Genomic DNA, 25,711 nt, shown 5'->3' with positions numbered 1-25,711 from the left:
AACAAAGTAACAGAAGATTTGAAAGATTGGAGCTTTAAAATTTTTTAAATGTATTCAGGCAGAAATCAAGTCTCACCCCTCCCTGCTGGCTAGCTTTCACCGTTTTGGAAGGTCTACATGTGCTACCAAAAGAAAAAAGTAAGCACCAGTTTTACCCAGCTTTGAACCACATGAGCTACAACAATCAGCCTAGTAAGACATGCCCACTGCTGCATAATGGCACAACAGTCGTGAGAGTAACCGACCACCTTCTGATTGTAAGGCCTGCTCCACAGGTTTAAAACCATATCAGACACCATTATTGAAGCCACCAAGAACTCGTGGCTAGACAGGTCCTTGGACACAGGAGAACCTACAGATGTTGTTACTTCACTAAATAGGCATAAGGTTAAACTGATTCCTAATGGCTTGTTGTTATACCCACAGATTAGTGCATCTCTCAACTCTCATCAGAAAAGCTATTTTTTTTTTGGTAGTAGATGGCAAATAACACAGAGACCCACAACTGGTCAAGGTACAGAGAAGAGGAGACTGTGGAACACTCGGCTCCAAATGAGACATCTCTATAACACCCCCTCTTCCCAAGGCTTACGGATCATTACAGGAAAGGTGGTGTGAAGATTGTAAGAGCCAGAGAAAGTAGATGACTATAAGGAAATAGTATTTTCCAGACACAGCAGGAAATGAACAGCCCATATGAACTCACAGTGCACAAAGGCTGTGCAAGCTCTAGCCAGACAAAATCTCAGCCTGGAGGAAGGGAGACAGAAACAAAGCACCACCCACAGCTTATTGGCAACTGATAACTGCCGGGAAAGGGAGAGTCGGTTTCTTTAAGGGTGCAGCCCCTGAAGGGTTGGCCGTGCTCCACAGAAGGGTACACATCCAAAAGTACAATGGGCAGCATCAACTGTTCTCGATGAGTTTAGAAAGAAAAAAGGAACAGAAAGGTTGGTAGGCAGGGTGATCTGGGAAGGGCTTTAGGGGAAGAATGGATACCATCAAAATACATGGTATGAAATTCTCAAAGCATTCACAAAAGTGAGAGAAAATGTGTTCAGTATACTTCATTGTCATTTGACACTTCAAAGTGTCAACTTTTCAATGATGCCTACTCTAACCCTAATTGCCTTGGCCACATAGGTGACACCCACATACACCTTCTGTTTTGCCCATTGTACATATCTTCTAACATACTATTTAGGTTGCATATTTTTTACATTTTTTTGAACCCCAGGAATGGTGGCTCCATAAGTTGAGGGTTATTATTATTTGCACTGTGGATTCCTGGCATTCTATAGTATCATCCCTGCACTCCTCAGTGAATATTTGTTGAAATGAATTACTGTTGTCACAGCAATATGACAAGAAAGCAATGTTTTACAGGGATTTTCCTTTAACGAGTGACATCAAACTAGCAACAGAGAATGTAGCATCAATAGTATGCGTACATCCTTGCATTTTCCCCACAACAAGAGAGTAACAGGAATTTCCCAATGTGTGACTTATCTTTCCTAGGTTTGTTTAAGGCCCTGTTGTAACTGTAGGCTCTCACAGCTGTAAACTTTCATAGGTTAGCAACAGAATTTTGCCTTTGAGTTGGTAATTAGCTAGCCAAAAAGTTCATAAACTGTTTTCTTTATAACTAGTTATAAACTTTCCTACTTCCTTATACAGGAAATTAAAGGTTGAAGCATTTTCTTTGGGCAAATCCTACTAAACGCAGCTTTTATAGAGCAGTGGAGAAACAAACACTTATTTTAACTGGCTTTTGCACAAAGCACTCAGAAAACCTTTGAAGCACTCCATAGTGGGCTGAGCCTTTTGAAGAGCAGATTGGAATATATTTAGAAAGAAATTCAAACATTCAGGTTGGCATGACAATAATGGGAAATAGATTGTCAGAAGTGTAGCCATCTTCTACACTATGGCAAGTAGGTACAACAGGTTCAAGGAAAAGAACAGGAGGTGCAAAGTCTTCCTGAGACAGCAGAAGTGAGAGGCTCCTCAGGGCAGTGGAAGCAGTTCATCATCGAAGCAAAGCTATTTCTCACCCCACCCCTCCAGGAATAGTAGACTGTGGCAATACTGTAGGAAATGGTCATTCCTCTAAGCAATGTTAAGGATATGAACTCCTTCAAACTGTGATGTTGCCTGTACCTAAGAGATCTGTACATTCAGGTCCAGTTGCCATGTTGACAGGCATGAGATATAGGACTAAGTTCAAGAACATCCATTCTGGGTACCAAGCCTGAAGACATGCAGGTCAGGTTGGGGCTAGTCTACAAGCTATCTGGCAGCTACAGATCTGAGACTTGAAAGAAATTATTATGCCTGAAAGAAATCAATTTTTGAGCAAAAGATCGCTGTATCAGAATTTAAAACCTGGAGTGAGGCCTCTGTAATATTGTCAGGCTAATGAAACCACTGCCTTCAGGAGCCATACAGCTCAGGTACTGGCAAAAGAAAAAAAGAAACCTGCTGTGCACAACTTGGAGAAATGTTTTTGTAGGTTAAACAGCAAAACTAAAATACTAAGCACCATTTCTTTCCTCTGAGGAAACAAACAAACAAACAAAAAAAAAAGGTCTTGCTTATAGTCACTAAATCAAGAGATCCCGCTGGATTCTTGCAAGTCATATATACTGCTTTTCGTCATGGTCCTAGTTTGGGGTATTATAATAATACTTTGAGTTCCAGAATGCACACTGCCTCCCTTCCTGGCACAGTGGTGCTGTATCTACCACAGAAGCATTTGAGTTGAGATGGAGCTGGGAATGTTTTTATTTGTGCAGAGGAAGACAGTGTTCTAAAGAAACCCTCAGTGAATGAAACAAGAATTTGGAGAAGGTTCAGCTGAGACCATTTGAGTACGCCAACTAGCCAGAAAACAATAGTGTTTTGTTTTCTTTTTGCTTTGCCCCTCCAATGTCTCAACATAAGCAAGGGGGAAAAACCGAACCTCTGTCAGAGTTTAATGGTGAACCACAAGTGGTTTCCCTGACATTTGAACACATACGATGTCATGCATAAATGAAATTTTCTCAGTGGCCTCTCCCAGCAATCCTATGATCTGGCCCGATGTCACCCCATTTTGTAAGAAAAGGAGGTGAGGCTTGCAAAGCTTAAGAAGCCATATTCAAGCCTAGACGGTCAAGAACTGGTGTGACTCCACAGTATTTCAGTGCAGAGGTCGTGTGTGGTAGCCAGCTAGCATCAGTGTGTTTTGAGTTATAATCCCCCTTAAGGCTGACAATTATGAGGCAGTCAGCAAGTGTCCCTTGTGGGACACTTTATGGAAACCAGCAGTAAGTCCAAGGCACTTACTTTTCTGTGAGCAGTAGACAATGGGAAACAGTACCTGAAAGGACATCCGCCCCGCCTCTCAGCATCTGCTTTTCAGGCACATGCCCTTGTATGTGCATGTATATGCTCTCTCCTCGTTTCTAGATTTTGATTGGAGCCGTCATCGCCATGGGCTCCGCCGACAGAGACGGCCGTCTACATCCAGGAGATGAGCTTGTCTATGTGGATGGGATCCCGGTGGCTGGCAAGACCCACCGCTACGTCATCGACCTTATGCACCACGCAGCCCGCAACGGGCAGGTGAACCTCACTGTGAGAAGAAAGGTGCTATGTGGAGGTACGTACTGAGGTGGGCGGCAAGAGTTGGGCGTGAGGCAGTGGGACGCTCCGGGGAGATGATGAGGAAGCAGAGCAAACTTAAAATTGGTTTCTGTGTTATGTGGGGAAAGAAACAAACTAGATGTTCTACAAGTAACTATTTTCCGAAATGGAGCTTTTCAACCCCACTAATCCAGCCTTTGAGGCCGACATTTTAAATGCAGTCATTAAAATTTCCTAGGAAGCCTGGGGCTGATTCAAGATGTGTCTGCTCTGTGCTCTTTGGTCCATGCTTGTTATGAGGAAAACATTATAATAATGGAAAATGTGCCTTTGAAAATGTTTCTCATTGTGTTTACAAACAAAAAAACTACAGCATTTTTATACTGTAATAAGGAAACCAGGATGGAAAATTAGCTTTCATTGTAGCGCCTGATAAAAGGTAACAATATGCCTACCACCCTATATGGGGAACTACAGCTCTCACACTGAGAAAACATAATTCATATAGCTGTAAGCTTATGAAACAGATAAATTAGAAGTAATTATTCCCTTTACAGCTATTTTCTTGGCTTCAAAAAGAATCCACCAAAGACATATATTTCAAAGTCAGCCCATATACTCATACTATTCTCTCACTGGCTTCCCCTCACTGTGAAGCCCCAGTGGATCGTTCTTTTCCAGGGGGTATGTCTACTGCCATCCCCACACTGGCTTTATAACCTCACACTGAGTGGTGTGGCATCACAGATCTTTTTCCTAAGACCTGACCATGCTTTGTCTTGTCAATCACAGAAGCAGCAACTCCAGTCGTGCCCCCTCACTCTCTGTCCCACAAACCCACTGGCCTATCTCCTCAGCCACCTGAACTCCCCCCCTGCAGACTCGATTCTAAAATTAGGAGTGAGCTTAGTCACACGAGCCCTTTGCATTACAGATAAGGAAACTGAGGCCCAAGGAATAATAGATTGCCTAATAGTCACAGTCAGTTAGTGACAATGCCAAGGTGGGCTCATCTCTGGTACCGGTCCTCATTTTTATGCTATTATCAGCTCCAAATTCCACCTCAAGACATTATGCCCATTCCCAGAGACAAACCAAAGACAGATCATTGATGAATGTCACTCCCTAGTTCTTCCATATGTATTCACATATAACATTGGAATTTTTTAAAAGGCCACCTGCTAATCACACACAGGCTGTGGGTGAATAGAAAGCATAAGATTTATTGCTTGGACTAAATATCGTTTTCTTTTTGAGTCCCATAGAAACTAGCCTTTGAGCAAGGGCAGTCATTTCAAACAGCAAATCAGACAAATCATCAGACTTCACCAGCAGAGACCACTATATATCTTGCACTGGATGGAGGTTTTGCTACAAGGTACCATCTGTCTTCCAAAATCCATGGCATACCACTTGACCCAAAGAAATAAAACACCTTGAATCATGCCTTCTCCTTGAGCGAGTGGCCAGGAGGGAGACAGTGCTTGCTTGGTTAACATCTAATTGCTTCTCTTCCCTACAGAGTGATTTTGAACAAAAAAAGTTTGCTGTGCTATATGTACTGTAACCTGAAGATAAATTAAAAAGATAACTGATTTATGAAGAAATACACTACAAAGTACAAATCCAGTATACCAACACAATTTCATGCTCTCCTTGCCACTAGCTGATTATTGCAAATTAAATTTTGTTCTAATCAACCCAAGTTGTTGGAGTACAGGCCAAATATTGCACAAAAGTACTCTTGCCATTTGTAGGTCATGTGACTTTTGTAAAGCAATCTTTGCTGCAGTTCTTACCAGCTTCTTTCTACCTGGCTTCTGAGTACATTTAATTCTTGATCATGTTCCACTACAGATTACTCGCAGTATGAGAGATTCCATGTTCATTCAGCCCAGACTCCTTGAAAGCACCACCAGTACTGAAAATTATTAAATTCAAGACAGGATGCTTTGAGGGTAAAATAAATGCCTAAAACCAGGGTAAAAGAAATCTACAAGGCATAAGAAAACAAACTTCCTCATAGCTGCCATTTCTTCAAAGTGATAAAGGACAATTCCAGATGGATGTGACAAGGGGGATGTCTTTTAAAGTTATGCTGCTGTTATTCTGCTCTGCGAAGCAAGGCAGTGGGAGGGGCAAGCCTGACTTAGATAGGATGGTCCAGAGCTAACGGAAATGAACAGTCAGCTTAGCAGAAACAAAGACACAGGAAGAGAAATTGTTGGTGCATTATCTCACAGCAGCACTGTTTGGAGCTTGGGGAGCTGGGGGATGGCACAGCCATAGAGATTACACCCCTCCCTCTTACCCTGGCCTTGGCTCGTGCAGATATACTGCTTCCTATGAGAAGGCAGGTCCTGGTTTCCAAACTGATGTATCAGAAAAAGAACACATGCACCATAGCATTCAGATAGGTTGACAACATTGGGCAAAAAGTAAAATGACACAAAAGCCTGCTCCAAATACTAAATTCTAAGAAACATGTGCACACTAAAAGTAGAAAGGCAGAACTTTTCAGCTATAGGCTAAATCATCAAAAATGGGAAATTGCTGAGTTAAGGAACAAGCAGTGTAGTAAGCCTCCAGTGTCTTTTCCAGGGGAGTCACCAGCACAAACCTTGCACGTTGAACTGGTTCTGAGAGCTGTCTTATCCATATCACCACTCCAGCATTTGGTTGTTTTTTCCCCCCAAGGATATTAAGAGAGTGACTTTAATTACTATGCTGAAAGTATAAATATTTATGTATTTGATAGCTCAGCTTTGAGATATTCAACCTAAGGGCACATTGTTTTGGATGCACACTGTTTGTCTGAGAGTAAGACATCCCTAAGGAATTCCCTAACTTGTGAATCGAGAATGAATATGAAAGAAAGTTTTATGGCTTAATCAAAACATGTTACAGTCAGTCTCCATGCTATCAGAATCTTTCTCCAGTATCCAAGGAGAGTAGAACTCTCGGCCCAGAGTTAAGGAATGGGAGCTTACTGGGAGCAATGGGAGACAAGTTGGTGGGCATAGTCCTTGGTCTTTCTCTACCCTTTGCCATTCTAAGTGAATTTCCTTTTCCTTTGTGAACATGTCACCCATCCAGTAAGTTGTCTACCTTGACAAGTATAAACCAGCTCTGCCTTCACAAACACAGGCAGGGCCACACCCAGGGCTGCCCTCCCCATGAGGGTGTCTATACATATGGGTACCCCAGCCCAGGTATCAGGCTCTATTCATATGCATGCCCCCTGGCCCTAGCTCTGCTTCAAGACAAGATATACTCATCGCAGTCTGGAGGCAGCCACAGTCCATCGTATTTACAGAATCCTCAAGTCCTGATACCTAGAATGAGCATCTAGAAAGGAAATGAAAGCTCTGATTGCAAAAGTCCTGTTGGACTTTTGGATTCCTCACCTAGAGAACACATGAATAAATTTGGTATTTACAAGAAGCATTGGAATATTGTCAGGAACATGGTGACTTGGACAATGGGCAGCCATGATCCAGCTCCAAAAAGTCAAGAGAAATTACAAATCTGTAATCCTATCAACTCTCCCTACTTATAAACATTGGCAATCAGTTTTAACAATTAGCATATGAAGTTTAGACCAACAATGTGACAATGGGAAGCAAGTCCCACCAATAGTAAATGCTTGAGTCCAAGGCTTCTCACCTGCGGGCACCATCAGCCATCCCCACTCTCCCAAACGAAGAGTCTCTTCCAGTAAAGTGTCACAATGATTTCTAGTGTCACCAGTGGGGTCAGAACAAAACCTAACCTAAAACTTAAGTCTTGACTTGAGGAAACGCTAAGTGACTAGATTTTGAGTGACCATGTGTGAATGAACCAAAAGGCACCAGGTACCCTGAGAAGTTGATAATTTTTTAGTGTACGTGGTGTTGAGTTGCCTGGCCTTTTGCTGTATTATCCTAACCCTGTTGATGGCTACACCACAGAGAGGTTTGGAAAGACAGCAGTCCTGCTCAAATGAAGAACCAGCTGAATAGGAAGCATTTAACATCAACTTGTCATAGACAGCAGTGCTACAAATACCAAGTGTCAGAGACCAGAGCAACCCTGGGGAGGCTTGGAAGTCCTCCCAGTTAACTGCCTGACTTAAAACATGCTCATTTTGCTGATGATAAAGGGATTTTTCTCAGGAGGTTGGAAAGGGATCCAAATGCAATAGGAAAGTGCCCTGATGGTGAATTTTACTCTTCCTGTTACCCAAGGATCACTCACATTGACTTAGTCAGTGATTCTCTCACTCTCGAGAACCCACAATCTAGCCACTCCCAGCCACTTACTCCAAAGACACATAATTTTTCTTAGTTGCCGATTTACTGACAACCACAGCTCTCAACTCCTCTAAAATATGACAGCCAGAAAATGAGATCTCTCTTGTCATTGCCTATGACATTTAGTTACTGATTTGGTCCAATAACTCTGGAGATTTTCAATTTAATGTAGCAGCATAATAATTGTTTGTTTTTCTTTTCCAAGACTATCTCTAATCACTTTATTTCCAACTTTCACAAGGACTGATAAAGGACATGTGCTTCACCAAGACAATAACAGCCTGTCTTTGAAGGATGCTTTCCAGCAAGGAGGGTATATTTTACAGACAGAAACACCCAATTCTAGTTCAAAGCAGGGAAAGGAAACAAAATTGACATTTTGTTCTTTTATGACCTCAGTACATTTCTCACAAATGAAAATTATCTTTTTATATTAAATACTAATTAACTATATCTTAAAGAAAAAGCTCAGATATATCAAATCATAATAGCACTAGCTTGGATCTCAGTTCTTCTGTAATTAAAAGAAATGAAGAAGGAAGTATGTAGCTCTTCTACAGCTCTCTTCTCCCTTTAGTATCCTTAACAAACTACCTTCAAAATATTAATTAATTTTATAAGGCCTTTGTATTACTAAGTGACTTAATTTGCAATTATTCTCTCAAAAATTTTAGTTGATTTAGCAATGCTTCCTTTTTTTGGGGGGGTGGTAGTTTTGAGACAAGATTTCTCTGTGTCGACCAGGCTGGCCTAGAACTCACAGAGATCCTCCTGCCTCTGCCTCCCATGTGCTGGGATTAAAGTTGTACATCACCAGCACCCAGCAATTTAATGCTACTTCTAATGTCTTGGTATATGAATAAATGCAGTTCTTTCGCTGGATATCAGTATAAGAGAACATCTCCTGGAAATCTCTTTCCCCCTTGATGTCCTTATTTCAGGATTGTTCATCAGCTCTCTATTAATATAACCAATACCTGAGATGAATTAGCTTAGAATGAGGAAAGGTTGTTTGGTGTCACAGTTTCAGACATGACCCATTTGCTCTGGGTCTGTGCCAACACACAGTGATAGAAGCACATGAAATAATCCCAAGTACATCACAGTTAGAGAACAAAGACAAAGATGGAGGGGGACTGGTGTCCCACAATCCCCTTCCAGGGTGCTCGCCAATGAACCAAAGGATCCAGCTAGGCTCCACCTCTCAAGGTTTCACTCCCTCCCAGGCATGCCACACTGTCAGTGCTGGAACTGCAGCTTGTGACCTTAACAGGCTTCACAGGTAACAGGCTTTCTGCAGATCATTTTTACCCAGTATTCTAAATAAGAGTCAGTATCTACAGGCCCCACAAGAAATCAGGAACTGTGGTCATTCTCTTTTATTATTCCATTGTACAACATTTTTTGATTCTGTGGTGAATGTTAGGAAGGAAATGGAACAGTCCTGTTTTTCACTACAACACTCCAAGAACCAAATCAGCTCCTAGTATCCCACTCATTGCCAGCACCTAGGTATGAAGTTAAAATGACAAACCCTTCCTGGATGGCAGACCAACTTTCATTTCGAAAACAAGCTTCTTGGCACTAGAGGGAGATGGCTCAGTTGCTAAGCGCACTAGTTGCTCTTCCAGAGGACCTGGGTTCAATTCCCAGCACCCATATGGCAGCTTACAACCATATGCTACTCCAGTTCCAGGGGTCCAATACCCTCTTCTGACCTCCATGGACACCGAGCATGTACACAATGCACATACATACATGCAGGTAAAACACCCCCACACATAAACTAATAATTAAAACCATAAACTAGCTTCTCTTAGCTCCAAATTTCCTATCATATTGCCACATAATTATGCTTGTTTTTGGAAGCATTAGTTAGGTTTATCTAATTAATAATGAAGTGTATTTTGTAATACGGGATTCATATGAACAAGACTTCAAACACTCTGTTGAGATTCAACATTCACAGTTTGTCAACCTGATACTGGATTTGATCCAGAGAGTACAAACTAATTTTCAATGAAAATCTCAATTGGTTTGCTTATTCTTTTAAACTGCCTTATTGAATATAGCTGATGACTGTTACATAAAATAATAAGCAGGCCACTTTTGTTTAAAAAAAAAAAGAGGTCTATTTCCCACCTGTTTGGTGTGACTCGACACTTGTAGGCTAGCAAACTTCCAGAAGATAGAACTGTGGCTGTTTATTGATTTTTCAAAACAGGGTTTCTCTGTGTAGCCCTGGCTGTCCTGGAACTCACTCTGTAGACCAGGCCAGCCTCAAACTCATAGAGATCCACCTGCCTCTGCCTCCCAAGTGCTGGGATTAAAGCTGTGCACCACCACCGCTGCCTGGCTGAACTGTGGCTCTTTAAAACAAAAACATACGTCGGCCCCCTTTATGCAACCATCCCGTGTTGCTGGCCCCACTTGCAGGTACAGCAGCCTTTTGCAACGATCAGGAAACGTGATCCCGATTCCTACAACTCATTTTCCCCAGGCCTACTGTGGGGGAAATAAACAGACACTTCATGGGTGGGTCCTGAAGATGGGTACTTTTCTGTTTGTTCTTTTTAACCTGTGTGTCTGTATGTGAAAGTACACAAATATCTGGGTGTGATGCAGGAGTGCTTGGCACACATTTGTAGGGTGAAGAGGCCAGGCTTAGGCTTGTCCTTGCCTTCCACATTGTTTGAGGCAGGGTCTCTTTGTTGCTTGCTGTTGTCCACTCCAGGTGGCCAGAGAGCTTCTGTTCCCCATTGCCTGGTAGGAGCACTGACCCCACAAACATGCTCTAGTGTCTGCCTTTATACGGGTTCTGGGGGTTCAACTCAGGTCCTCACGATTGCACAGCAAATATCTCACCCACTTAACCATCTCCCCAGCCCTTTTATAAATCCTCTCAGTGAGTCGTATGCCCGTGATGAGTTAGGGTTCTGTCCACTTGTTTTCCGATCATCTTTAGTCGGTTACTATGCAACCAAGAGGCTAATATACAAAAGTTGTCATTGTCTCCAGGATTTGCAGTCATAACAAGAGGGGAAAAAGGCGAGTACCAACCTCAGAGGAGGCTGATTGAGAGTTGAAAGGTTGGGGGAGGCTGATGGGGGGAGGCTGATGGGGTGGGCAGGACTCATGGGGTGGGAAGAGGCTAATGGTGGGGGTCGCCCATGCTTTGGAAAAGGCTAACAATGGATGAAGCCCTGGTGGACTAGAGATCTGCAGCCCTTCAAATACTCTGCATATCTAGAGGGAAGATCAACTCTTCATGCCTGCTCCTCCTGAGGAATTCAGTAAGGCCTTTCCCAAACCACTGAGTTCCTGTGTACCATGATCTGTATTTCAGGGGAGCCCTGCCCAGAGGATGGGAGGAGTCCTGGCTCCGTATCAACCCACCACAGCTCTCCGCGCAGTGACTATGCCACCTACGCCAACAGCAACCACGCCGCCCCCAGTAGCAGCGCCTCTCCGCCTGAAGGCTTTGCCTCACACAGCCTGCAGACCAGTGACGTGGTCATTCACCGCAAGGAGAACGAAGGATTCGGCTTCGTCATCATCAGCTCCCTCAACAGGCCTGAGTCTGGAGCCACCATAAGTAAGTGACTGGCTTGTCTATGTTCAGATAAGGGGTCTTATAGTTGTTTGTTCTAATGATAGTAATAACAGAAGAAGAGATCAGAGAAAGGCTATGGATATACTACGTGGCCTAGATGTCCCAGGCTATGAGCACAAAGAAACATAAGCCACCCTTAACACTGCTAGGTTAATGTCACTCACCTTAGGTTCAAGAAGAGTGCAAGTCTACAGCAAAAGGTCCCTAAACACTCAGAGCTGTAAAAGCTGTTAGTTTATTTGTAGGTAAAATAAAATAAAGAAGAGTGATGTGTGGTAGTATGGTTGTGAGAGGAGGCTTGTACCATGTTCACGCCCTGGTGAGGGACTGCCTCTTCTGAGAGCGGCTCCCTGGCATCAGCCCGGGGTGTAAAGGGCCAAGGGGGAAATTTTCAGACAGAAAGCTTCTGATGAGAAGGAGCTCAGGATCAAGAAATCCCGGGGTGACAGTACTGGAAGTAAGCCAGAGAGAATAGCACAGGTTGTCACTTGGAAGTGGGCAGAATCAGGAGGTGCAGGCTTCCTATGCACTGGGAGCGAGTGATACTGCATTCTCAGTTCATGGGCACTAGTAGAAGGTCTTGAACAATGGCCTGCCTTTCTTCTGAAAGACGCTTTTGTAAAATTAAGTGGAGGTGAGGAGAAAGCAAAACTGTAAACATAAGACAGTTGGGAGGCTTTTTTAAAACAACCCCTGGGACAGAGATTCTAGGGTCCTCCTCCAGGGTAGCAGCTGTAAGCAGGAGGGCAGTAGATGGATTAAATTCAGTGGATTCTACAATATCAGTGTTCTGTGAATCTATACAACGGGTGACAGAGGTCATATTCCTCTTCAGCACCATCATTGTAGATGGTCTCCTTGGTCCCCTCCCCCTCTGCAGCAGTACTCCAGTGCTTAGCCCACAACCACCAAACAGAAGACAGTTGTGAGGACAAGAAAACATATCGTTTTTCATGGTCAAGTGCTTTGGCCTGAAGTTCTATGGATGTAATTTCATCTGCATGTAGAAGTATTCAAATAATAATAGTTTGTCCATGCTGTATTCCTAAAATTCTTATGAATTGTGGTTTCCAGTTCATGTGAGGTAGAAAGGCATGTCAAGCAATGCTGAAAAATGAAATTATCAGGAATTAATAAGAGCTCCTATGGTTGGGTTAATGTTATCAACAGCCCACCAGAAGCATGTGGGTAGGTAGGGCTGCCTGTTTAGCATGAGCCTTAACAAATTCAAGAGAGAAAACTACAGAAGTGTTAAACCTCAGCCAATATTGCAGAGGCCAAATTATATACGTCTGAAAATACAGTTTCATTTCTCTTTTTCTTCCTGATAAGCTGAAGGAATAAATCCGATCTTTAAGTGTAAACTCAAAGCAGGATTCTGTCAGTACGATGGATTCACAAAGATTAAAAGGACACAAGACTGAAGATTTTCATGAATTATATAAACATCCTCCCAATAACTTACACTTGGGGAAATGTTCACAGGGAGCTTTTGCAGCTATCTCAAGTCATTCAGATTGTTTATTGGGGCAGAATACCTAGAGGACTGGAAGAAAAATAAAAAGTATACTGCCATCATGAAAATGTTAAGCATGTGTTTTAGATCTCAACTGTATTTAAAGCGTGGCAGCTTTCTTTCTAAATGTGTAAGGAAGTGTGTGCATGTGCTTTCTCTATTGCAAATAAGGTCCATGCATAAATAGGTCTAGGAAAACAACAGGTGCTGATGCTTAAAATTAATATGAGCATTTTTCTGACTAGAGAGTACCTAAAAAAATAATTCTAAACACTCTCAAACTGGTATGATTTTGCATCACCCTTGAGTATAGAAATAGAGTCTATTAGTACATGAAGCTTCCTGGTTGTTTCCTTTCATCTATTTCTTTCTTTTCAATTTAAGGATATTTAAGGATTTCAAAACACAGATTGCCCCAGGCTCTGTGGCAAAGGCAGCCATTACGCTGATGGCATGTTGCAGTCATAGTATGTAATTTGCAGCATGCACCTAAAAGGTTCCTGGAGCCGATGCTCTTCTATACTTAACCTCTATAATAATTTTGATCCCTGTTTTCAGAGAGAAATGCTAAGTGCCTTGTGAGTGATAAAGAGTCATCCTTGGGCTCTTTGTATCATATCCATTGCCAGTGTATCAAAGGGTCTGAGATTTTGTGATGCCATCAGATACCTTGGGGTCACGGTCATTTCCCCATTTCCTGGGCTTGTGATAATTTTCTTTTCCTGCCTTACCACAGCCCAAAAAGCATTAACAGTTCTTTGTGTTGTTTGTTTCCTGTGGCTACTGAAGGCTTTTCATTGGTAGACAAGGACCACTTTGCATTTGATAGGCGGATCATTACATGCAGGCAAGCCAGTGGCAAGGGGCTGCAACCATACATTTGATGAGAAACCTGGCTCTGTCATTAACCAGCCATGTGACCTTAAGGAAGTCATATGGCTTCGGTCTCCTTAATTATAAAGGAACACTTGCTTTCCTCTCTTTGTCATGGGTTACAACGGATGGTACAGGAACTCCTACAGCACTGACTTCAAGTGAACTGTGAATGTGTTGTTGCTGCTGTGTGGACCACTGTTCTTCTAGGAATACCTTTCTACTGCACCAGCTCACTCTTCTTTAGCAACACAGAGTTCACACTGGCTGCCAGGCAGCCATTACTAGAGTTACCCACTCTCCTAGGGCAGCTGAATCTGGGCAGTATGTTGGAGGGCCAGCGTATTTCTCCCATGTGCCAATCTGAGACCAACACAGTCTTTCAGCCACCCAGCCACCTACAGCCTGTGTCTGCAGTAGGGCAGTAAAAGCTGTGGTGCCCTAACCAGTGCCACTGAAGGAATCTGTAGGACCTTTAGGCAAGAATTCCAGGTTCCTCTGCCACAATTTACCAGCCAGTAAACTACAGAGCCATGGAAAATATCAAGCTTCAGACTCCAAGCCATGCCTTCTAAAATCTCTCTGTAAACATTATGTCACATTATGTCATTGAATATCATCACAGCAGAGAAGAAAGACAAAGAAGCCAAATGTAATTTTCCATTCCCTGGGGACAGAGAAACCCCCTCCAAAGCTTCTTCAGCCAAGAAAACATTGCCAGGGACATGGGATATTCAACTAGTTGGAAAATTGTAATATGAGGTTCCTGGCTTGCTGATTGCCTGACATTTAGTAGTGCTCTATACCAAAACGTTGTATATTCTCTTTAAAATATTGGTTCCCAAAACATAAGAAAGGAATGTTCTTTGTATGAAGTAGTGAATTCAGAGACACATTTGTTCCCTTCAAGACTGGTCCCCAGGAGACCAACCATTGTTTGGAACTGGACAGATATTAGAAGCTTTTCATCTGTAGTACAGGCATCCCCTTCTTGATTTAAAGTGAAATTAGGTAGCTGCCTGAGCATCTGTGTGCCATTAGCAAAAGTATTAACTTTTCAGGCCTTAAAATCTGGCCCAAGAGGAAACAGTGTGGGTCTTTGACCAGAACTCTGGGTCGGAATGAACTAACAGGCAATTACAGTTCAAATTATTAAGAAGAATTTTAAAGATCTATATACATACAAATGTGTTAGCTTCCTGTTACTATGATGAAATATCCTTAGAAAATCAAAAATTAAAAAAAAAATTAGAGAATTTGTTCTGCTCACAGTTTCAGAGGTTTTAGCCCATGGCAATTGGTTCCATTATTTTGGAGCATGGGATGAGACAGAACATTTGTGGCAGAAGCACGTGATGAGAGAAGTTGTTGGTAGTTGGGAAGTAAAATTAAAAGGGGGTAGGGACCCCCAAACATACCTTCAAGGGCACACCCCCAATGGCCTACCTTCCTTCTAATTGACTCAAACTCTTTTTTTTTATTTGTGTATTTTATGTACAATGGCTGTTTTGTCTGCATGCAGGTCTGCACACCAGAAGGCGGTATCAGATCCCATGGGGCTACAGTTACAGATGGTTGTGAGCCACCATGGGGGTGCTGGGAATTGAACTCAAGACTCTGGAAGAGCAGCCAGCGCTTTTAACCACTGAGCCATCTCTCTAACCCCTAGACCCCAACTCTTAAAGCACCTCCCAATAGCACTGTAGGCTGCCATGCAGGCCTTTAGCATATGGGCCTTTAGGGGACATTTAATATCAAAACCAAACGGCAAAGATGTTCTTTGTCATATTATTAATAAACATGGGAAAATGAAAATAAGGTTAAAAGCCTCTTTCTTACTTTTAACCTTTATTTTTATTTTATGTGTGTAGGTGTCTTCCTTGCTTGTATGTCTGTACACTGTGTGTGTGTATGTCTGTGTGCTGTGTACATGTATGTCTGTCCAATGTGTGCACTGTGTACAGAGGCCAGAGGAGGGTGTTACATAACTCTCCGGAGTTCCAGGTCATTGTGAGCTCCCATATGGGTGCTGGGAATCAAACCTGAGTGTAGCATGAATCCTAATTGGTCTTAATAAAAACCTGGAGCCATGTATTGGGGTAAATGCTAAAAGATCAGAGAGACAAAAAAATAAGCCACAGCCACCTCTCACCTCACCAACTCCTCAGCCAAAAGGACTGAGCTCCTGTCTCCTCCCACTTTATATTCCTTTCTCTGCCCAGCCATATCACTTCCTGTCTCAACCTTCCTAGTGCTGGGATTAAAGATGTGTGATCCCAAGTACTGGGAGCAAAGGCATGAGATCCCAAGTGCTGGGATTAAAGGTGTGTGCCACCACTGTCTGGCCTCTGTGGCTATCTAGTGGCTGGCTTTGCCCTCTGATCTTCAGGTAAGCTTTATTTGTTAGCACATATACAAGATATCACCACATTTCCCCATTTTGTCTAAAATAAAAAAGATTATATAACTAATATAAGAAAAACTATATACAATAAGTATAATAACTATATACAAATATATACAGTAAAGAATTACATTAACAATGTCCAGTCCATTAACATTTGACAAATTCAGAGAAAATACCCCATTATTTATCCTATCTTGGTGAGTCCAAAGGATTGTACCTAATTCACCTTCTATGCTAATTTGTATTATCAAAATTACCTTTCAATGTCTCTCAAACTTATATACTTTACACCTCTTTATTGAATTTTTTTTTTTTTTTTTTTTTTTTGGTTTTTCGAGACAGGGTTTCTCTGTGTAGCTTTGCGCCTTTCCTGGGACTCACTTGGTAGCCCAGGCTGGCCTCGAACTCACAGAAATCCGCCTGGCTCTGCCTCCCGAGTGCTGGGATTAAAGGCGTGCGCCACCACCGCCCGGCTCTTTATTGAATTTTTTATCTGAATTTGTTAACAAGGAAAACTATAACTATCTAGTCTTCAACTCCATCAGAGACCCAAGAAGAAAATAATATTACCTAATTAAACAGGAAGTGCAAGCAAGTGATTTCCAAAATATTGGGAAATGACAGAAACAGCTGGCTGCCTGGACAGTCACCCAAGGTTCCTCTGCAATATTGGAGCATCCATCTTCATCCTACAGGTCTATCATATCTGACAGACTTTTCTGTGAAGCAGGATATTCTCAAGGGTTGTCCTACCTTGTCTTGACAAGTTCTGCAGTCACTTTCTTTTGTGTCCTGCCTGTCCATTTTGACAGGATACTGTCAGCAATCAAGGCAAGGACACTTTCTTGCCCATTGGCCAACTTTTGCCACAAAGCAAGTAAACTCCATAAGGAGTTTCTTCAGTGTCCATCATCTTCTCTGAAGTAGATTGGTGCTGCCAAGAGCAGACATGTCTCATTGTCATAAAAAAATAATATCTATGTTATTAAAACATCTTAAATGCCATATTCTGTAGATCTCTGAAATATTTGAAGATGACTTATCTATCTAAAATATATCTCTGTTTGACCTTGAAAACATACCTAATATGACTGTATGACTGCAAGTTTGATTGTAATAGGTGACTAATTGTTAACCTGTTTGTCCTTATTATCCTAAATAGTTTATAATAATAACTTTAAAGGACTAGCAATTTGTATTACATTGTTAAATGGAATGTATAGGTACAATACCTTGAACAAGATTAGAGATATTTGTATAGTACATTCTAAAAAATAATCTCAAATTTGTATCAATGTATAAAGATCCATATCAATGTATAATATTTAAAACAAGTAGTTCCTTTTTAAAAGTAGATTCAATAATTGTAGCAGGAATCTTAACAGTTCTTATTAATAAAATCAAACCTGTGACCAGTTATTGGGGTAAATGCTGGAAGGTCAGAGAAGCAGAACAAGCCACAGCTAACCTCACCTGGCCAACTTCTCAGCTGGTCTTGTTTCCTCAGACTGGAAACTTCTGTGTCCTCATCCCAATGTCTCTCAGCTGAACTGTGCTGCTCAAAGCCTAAAAGCTTAACCAGCCAAATGCTTAACCAGATAAAAGGTTCTAGTTTCTGGTCCTCACGCCTTACATACCTTTTTGCTTCCTGCCATCACTCCCTGGGATTAAAGGCGTGAGTCACCATGCTTGGCTGTATCCTTGAACACATGGATTTCTGCCTCTGGAATGCTAGGATTAAAGGCGTGTGCTACCACTGCCTATCCTCTATGTTTAATATTGTGGCTGTTCTGTCTCTGACCCCAGATAAGTTTATTAGGGTGTACAATATTTTAGGGAACACAATACCACCTCAAATAATCTACCCTTTTATACTATCATGTTTATATTCCCCTTTTTTCTTTTCAGAGTAGATTCAATAATCTACCATTTGTCTTATCATTTCTATATCCCCCTTTTTTCTTTTCAAAACAAGAACTCTGAATCTAATCTCCTTTGTTTAGCTTTTTTCCTGACCATTACCAATAGCAACTTGTAACCAACTACCCTAAACAATGACAAATATCCATAATCCATTGAATGGCCAAAAACCACCTACCCCACCTCTTGGGAATGTGGGCATCATGTTCTTAAAATTACTTCCTGCTGTCTAGAGGCGACAGCATCTTTAGGGGATCCTGAAAAGAAAAATTTGGGTTAATTGTCAAGTTCTAAGAGAGGTAGCTATATCATTTGTTGTCAAGTCTCTGCATAATGAGAAAGTACAGGACTTGTCTCAAGTCCTAGTTAGAGTAGTCTGTGAGGCTGGATCATCTCAGCTAGCCGCTTCAAGATTGTCCTGAGAAGTTTGTAATACAAAGCCAATCTTTAGGTGTTGTTTTTCAGCTTAGTGGTGTTATCATAGTCCTGGTGGAATCATCATCATGGAGCCCTGACATCTTTTTGGAGACTTCAAAGGTTGCTGTTAGGTATGGTCATGGTTCACTGCGAACACTTAAATATTTTAAATGTCATATGCAGCAGATCCCAAAGAGGTTAAAGGATCAATATTTATTATGTACATGCAGAATACAAAAGCTTAATCCCTAATTATTTGATAGAGACTCAAACCCAAAATCATGTACAGGAAGCTAGATGAAGCTTTTTTCTAAAATTAGTTAGTACTCTGTATGACCATTAATACCCTGATAAGAAGTTTAAAATATATATATATCTCTTATGAGTTTGGAGATAACATTTATACGTTAAGAAAAGTTCTAAAGAGTTAAATCAAACCAAAGGATTTATGAGATTAGCAGCAATAGAATAGTCCCTAAATCTTTGTTTTTCCTCTGTCCCATATCAGGTGGCTCTTCTGACATGAGACAGAGATTTTGGATTTTACTTCAACAAGCATGCTTGGGTTTAGAGAAGGAGAGAGCCACACTCTAACTCCAAAACCAGCTTTAATTTTTAACTGGACTGGGACTACAAAAAGACCATTTGCTTTATGTGTCTGTGGAGAACAGCAGAAACAAACATTTAGGAAGATCTATGAAATTTTACCCTGTTGAAAATGTGATATACCAATAGGCCAGTTTACTCTTCTCCTTGGGACATTTTTTCTGGGTGATTTGCCCTTGTCCCTCCCATGTCTCATTTGTCCAGTGGTCTCCAGATCCCTTATCTAGATGCCTTCATTCTCCTGAAAAGAAAAAAAAAAAAAAAAACGCTGCCCCAACCCTAATTTTGGGGACATTCCGTTTGGCAAGTTTTATCTGATTAAATTAAAATCATTTATTAGTGTTACAGTTAGTGTAGATTGAACGGCCATGCAGTTTGATGAACTATCATCTCTTCTAATTAAGAGGTCTCTCTTGTTCAAATTGAACCTTTATCAATTTTGATGGTATCCATAGCTTTTCTTCTCCTGAGGAAACAAAAGCAAAACCTCTTTCCAAATGTAATACATATCCTGGTTTTCATTCTGAGGTCAGCACATCTTTAAAGTATACAAGCTGATTTAACTCTGTAGTTTTTTCTACTGTCCAGTGTCTCTCCACAACTGTCATTCCTTTCTCATTAGCATTTAAAAAATTCAAAGTTAACAAAGCATTATGCAATCTATTTCTGGGAGTATTTATCACTGATTTCTGTTTATTTAGCATATCCTTTAGAATTCGATTTGATCTTTCTATGACTGCTTGACCTGTAGGATTATGTGGTATACCTGTAATATATTTTATATTGTAATAAGCAAAAAACTGTTTCATTTTACTAGAGACATATGCTGGAGCTTTATCAGTCTTCATTTGTACAGGTATACTCATGATGGCCATAACTTCTAGCAAATGTGTGTTTACAGAATCAACCTTTTCAGAATGCAAAGCAGTCACCCATTGAAATTCTGAATAGGTATCAATAGTGTGGTGTACATATTTTAATTTTCCAAATTCTTCAAAATGAAACACATCCATCTGCCAGATTCTATCCCTTTGAGTACCCTTTGGGTTACTTCCTGCAGGTAGTTTGGTTGTATAAAGAACAAGTAGGACATTTCCTTACAATTTCCTTGGCTTGTTGCCAAGTGATGGAAAAATCCTTTTTCAAACCTTAGCTATTGACATGGTATTTTTTATGAAATTCTGAGGCCTCCAGCACATTTCCTATCAATAGTTCATCAATTTCATCATTACCTTGTGCTAGGGATCAGATGTGTGTTACATATAAAGGATGATTCTTATTCCTGATTATTTCTTGTAACTGAATAAATAACAAAGTTAATTCTGACTCATCAGGAATAAATTCAACAGTTTAAATGTGTAAAACAACTCTTTCTGCATTCTGAGAGTCAGTAACTATGTTTAGAAGTTCTATAAAATCCATTAACACCATCAGAATAGCATATAATTCTGACTTTTGGACAGAATCGTAAGGGCTTTGAGCCACTTAAATTTCATGATCTATACTCTGCCCTTTTGCATCAGAATAAAATGTAGGGGTTCCAGATATTGGTGTTCCCTGTGCAATGTGAGGAGGATCCAGTTAGTTCTCTTTATAAACTGAATTCTCTTGCTTTTGGGATATTTGTTGTTAACCTCTCCAAAAAAATTACTGCAAACTCTTTGCCAAGGTTCACTTTCTGGTCATAATTTGTCAATTTCATCATTAGTAAAAGGTACTACAATTTCTGCTGGGTCTATTCCTGCTAATTGACAAAGTCTCAATTTTCCTTTTAGAATCAACTCAGAGACCTTTTCCACATAAGTTTTTAATTTTTTACTCTGTTTATGTGGTAAAAGATCCATTCTAAGATAATATCTTCCCTCTACATTAATATTCCTGTAAAGAATGCATAGAGTGCAAAATAACCAGAATGCAATCAAGCTCTGGATCCAAACGATCTGCATGTGCATCCTGTAATTTCTTTTTCACCAAAACAAATTCTCTCTCAGCTTCAGCTGATAATTCTCTTGGACTATTTAAGTCCTTGTCACCATCTAAGGTTTTAAACAAATTAATCAGTTCTTGATTTTCTACTCCAATAATGGACAGTAGATAGGAAATGTCTCCTAGCAATCTTTGAAAGTCATTAAAAGTCCACAATCGATCTCTCCTAACTTGCACCTTTTGGGGTCTAATATTTTGTAGACCTATGCTATATCCTAAATAATTAGTAGAATCTCCTTTTTGTATTTTTTTTTCAGGAGCAATTTGTAATCCCCAACAAGGCAAGATTTTCTTTACTTCTTCAAATGTTCTTTCTAAAGTATCTACATTTGAATCAGCTAGTAAGATGTCATCCATGGAATGGTAAACTATAGATTGAGGAAATTGCTTGTGTATCATTTCCAATGACTGTCATACAAAATACTGGCACAGGGTGGGGCTATTTAACATTCTCTGTGGGAGAAACTTCCATTTATATCTCTTAACAAGCTGAGAATTATTATAAGTAGTCACTGTGAAGGCAAATTTTTCTCTGTCTTTTTCTTGTAAAGGTATATTGAAGAAACAGTCTTTTAAATTGATAGCTGTAAGAGGCCATTCTTTAGGCAACAGAGAAGGCAAAGTAATTCCAGACTGTAGAGAGCCCATTGGCTGAATCGTCTTATTAACAGCTCTTAGATCTGTTACCATTTCCATTTTCCAGATTTCTTTTTAATAACAAATACAGGAGAATCCCAAGGGCTGGTTGATTTTTCAATATGCTGACCATTTAACTGCTCCTGTACCAGCTCTTCTAAAGCCTGCAGTTTCTCTGTTGTTAAAATCCATTACTGAACCCATATAAGCTTGTCTGTCAACCATTTTAAAGGTAGGGCTTTTGGTGCCTTTGAAAGTTCAACAGCTATTGTGCCTTGTTCTTATACAACCTGTATACAATGGTTGGGGACTGTTCTTTATAATACATTCTAATATTTTTCCCAGAAACATATGTTGGTTTATGGTTTGTTTCTGAGATTGAAGGATGTTAATCTGGGTATTCCATTGCTTTAACAAATCATGTCCTCATAAATTTATTGCAATGTTAGCCCCATAAGGCTTTAATTTTCCTCTCTGTCTTTCTGGCCCTATACATTCCACCCATCTCACACTCTGTTTTACCTGAGATAACATTCCAACCTCTAAAAACTGAAAATTTACCTCCTGAAGAAGGCAATTTGGATGCCAAAATTCTGGTGCAATTACTTTTACATCTGCACCTGTGTCTACAAGACCTTCAATGACAAGCCATTTATTCATATTTTTAATTTTGGTCTTTGTTCATTTATAGAAGTTTGCCAAAATATTCACTTTATGATTTCTCCTGAATTTTTTGTTCTCTCTTCTATTGCTGCTCTATCATCCAGAGCAGTCTGGTTTCTTACAAAAGACATTAGGTTCTTTAATTACTCTGGGAAGGAGTTTCCTCCATGATGACAGGAAATGACTGAACTGAATTTGACATGGGGACCAGTGAGAAGTCCCCCAAAGCATTTTATGGTGGCAAAGAGTTACCTTGTCTGTCCCTTGTTGATCTACATTTGTTAGTCCAATGCCTTCCTTTGCCACACCTGCATAATCTAGAAGGGAGGGCCATTGGGATTATTCTTAGAAAAAACATTGTTTCTAGGAATGCTCTGTTTACAGTCCCTTTTTAGTGACCTTATTAATCACAATAGAAACTTTTGGCATTTCAATTTTTCTTCAAACCTCTGGAAATCACCTCTCCTATCCAAGCATCATCATGGTTATAAGATTCAATACTGAATTTTTCTTGGATCCATTCCTCCAATGGCAGTGATCTTGACTTTAATGGCCTAATTACCCTTTTGCATTGCACATTAGCATTTTCAAAAACCAGAGATTCAATTATTATTTGCCCAGCTTCTGAATTTGATATCATTATACTTACTACTGAAGTCAATCTTTGTAAGAAATCAGTGAAGGTGTCTCTGGGGCCCTGTATAACTTTAGAAAGGATTCAATTTTCCTTCCAACTTCTTTAATTCTGTCACAAGCATTTAAGGCTGCCACACAGCATAAAGCCAGGGTGTGGTCATCATATAGAGATTGCCTTTGTATATTAGCACAATCTCCCTCTCCAAGAAGTTGGTCTTGGGAGATTTCTATACCTCTAGCCCTACTTCTTTGTTCAATGGTCTTAGCCTCATCTTTCCACCAGGTCCTCCATTGTAGTTGAGGACCAGCCTCCAAGACTGCTGTAACCAAATCTCTCCAGTCTTGAGGGGCAACTATTACAAGTTGACCACGAGTTTAATATCTGCTTCACAAAAGGTGAATGCATGCCACATGAGACCATTGCTTCCTTGAATCTCCTCAAATTTAACATTTACATAAGAGTCCATTCAGCTCTTACACAGTCTGGAGGATATTCTATCATTTGGCAGTTCCTGTAAGGTTACTGGATAAATTAAGGTTGGCTGTTTGAAAGCCTTAGGCTGTTCCTCTGTAACCTTAAAATGCAATGCTGAGACTGTTTCTCCTTTAAATTCCTCTGTCTGGCTCTGAATGTCTCTATGATCTGTTTTAACAAGTTTTTCTAAAACTTTTATCTTGGCACTCACATTGACCAACTTTTTTAATGATAAAAAAATGATTAAACAAATAATATTTATAATTGACATTACATAAATTCCATCTACATAATTATCCTCTCATTTAATTTCTCCATTTTCAAACCCTCTAGCATATTATCAAACAGAGACCCAGCTCCCTCCATTGTAATAGTGTTTCCCATTTTTTTAATGTGGGAAAAAACTCTTTTGTTGGTGGTGGTGGTGGTTTGTTGTTTTGTTTTGTTTTTTTACTAAATTCCCCCTTTAAGAAATCCCAGTTGACCCACCAGATCTGCTGACAATGATGTTTCAAATGATGGTGAAGTGAGGCAGCTGCCTAGTGTGGCAGCAGCCCGAGGAGGGGGTCCAGGGAAAGCCACAACCCACTGGGAGAGGGAAGAAGCCAAACAGCCAGCCATCTGCATGGGGGAATGTGTGAAAGTGGCTAACTTCTGTTGACTCCTTAGCTGGTGGGGTAGCTCTAGCCTAAGCCAGTGACTGCAAAGTCACAGGCAAGAGGCTTTTATTTGTGATCTCATGCCCCACAAGTTGGACTCCAAATGTAGCTAGGATCCTAATTGCTCTTAAAAAAAGAAAACATGGAGCCAGATATCAGGGTAAATGCTGAAAGATCAAAGAGACAAAGGTACAAGCCACAGCCACCTCTCACCTCACCAACTCCTCAGCCAAAAAAGACTGAGCTCCTGTCTCCTTCTCCATTATATGCCTTTCTTCACTCAGCCATATCACTTCCTGTCTCAACCTCCTTAGTGCTGGGATTAAAGGTATGTGTGCCTCCCAAGTACTGGGAGCAAAGTCATAAGATCTGAAATGCTGGAATTAAAGGTGTGTGCCACCACTGCCTGGCCTCTATGGCTAACTAGTGGCTAGCTTTGCCCTCTGATCTTCAGGCAAGCTTTATTTGTTAGAGCATATACAAAATATTACCACGCCTGAGTGTTCTAGAAGAGCAATTAGTGTTCTGTTAAAAGCTCCTTAATGCTGATAATCTCAATATATTTGTAAAGTCTGAATTATGTTTCTCCATTGACTAACTTGTCATTCTTATCATTCATGAAGTCTGTGTACACAGGCCAGGTGTCTCAATCAGCCTTTTAGCTCTGAACCAGATGCTCATTTTATGAAAATGTCCTAGTGGCTGTGTACAGTGGGCTGATAGGCTGGTCCTTGATCATCTCTAGTTCTATCATGAGTCTTGTTATCCAGGTTTTATTGTGTAAATGTAACTGTCCCTATAGACACTTCTTACTTCCTTGTCAAACCTGCTGTCTTATCAGAGGTTTCAGAGAAGGGCATTGGTATAAGTGATTAAAAAGTAACCTTTAGTCTCTAACATTTCTTTAGTTTGTCAAGAATGTTACAGCAGAAATTGGTGGGTAAGAAAACATAGAAAGCTTGGACATCAATGGTAAAGATTGTTGGGAGATCAACTAGTTCAGAACAGCAGCCATGGCATCAATCTAAGCAGTCAAATGTAGGGAGCAATTGTTTCTATTCCCTTCCTTATGTTTGTATTCTACAATACTCATCTGACTTCTGTTCTTATCCACAAGTGTATGAGTGGCCAGCAAGCTGACAGTTACTCGGTAATGTCTCAGCCATCCACGAATGCTTCCACCTCTGTACTTTTATCATCCATGGACATTTCCACCTCTGTACCTTTATCATCCACTGATGTTTCCACCTCTGTATTTGTCAGCTGACGTTTCCACCTCTGTACTTTTATCATCCACTGATGTTTTCACCTCTGTACTTTTACCAGCACAGGCCAGTTTGGACTTGTTCATTGCTGACTTTCCTCCAAGACCCACGGCCCTCTGG

The 25,711-nt window shown here is 40.7% G+C and overlaps 1 protein-coding gene across 11 annotated transcripts in view; it reads left to right on the top strand.

Annotated features, from left to right (window-relative positions):
* Window positions 1-25,711, top strand: part of Magi2 (membrane associated guanylate kinase, WW and PDZ domain containing 2) — a 1,438,220-nt gene that overhangs the window by 1,291,243 nt on the left and 121,266 nt on the right. For all 11 annotated transcript variants that reach the window (XM_052720134.1, XM_052720125.1, XM_052720126.1 and 8 more), the window contains 2 exons: window positions 3,451-3,643; window positions 11,266-11,514. In XM_052720134.1, coding sequence (XP_052576094.1) covers window positions 3,451-3,643; window positions 11,266-11,514 — 442 coding nt within the window. The remainder of the gene's footprint in view (window positions 1-3,450; window positions 3,644-11,265; window positions 11,515-25,711) is intronic.

The sequence above is a fragment of the Peromyscus californicus genome, unplaced genomic scaffold (assembly GCF_007827085.1).
Source record: "Peromyscus californicus insignis strain IS unplaced genomic scaffold, ASM782708v3 Scaffold_6__1_contigs__length_162567912, whole genome shotgun sequence".
In the NCBI taxonomy this organism is placed as follows: domain Eukaryota; kingdom Metazoa; phylum Chordata; class Mammalia; order Rodentia; family Cricetidae; genus Peromyscus; species Peromyscus californicus.
The sequence above is the reverse complement of the archived record's forward strand: the minus strand, read 5'-3'. Positions and strand labels throughout refer to the sequence as shown.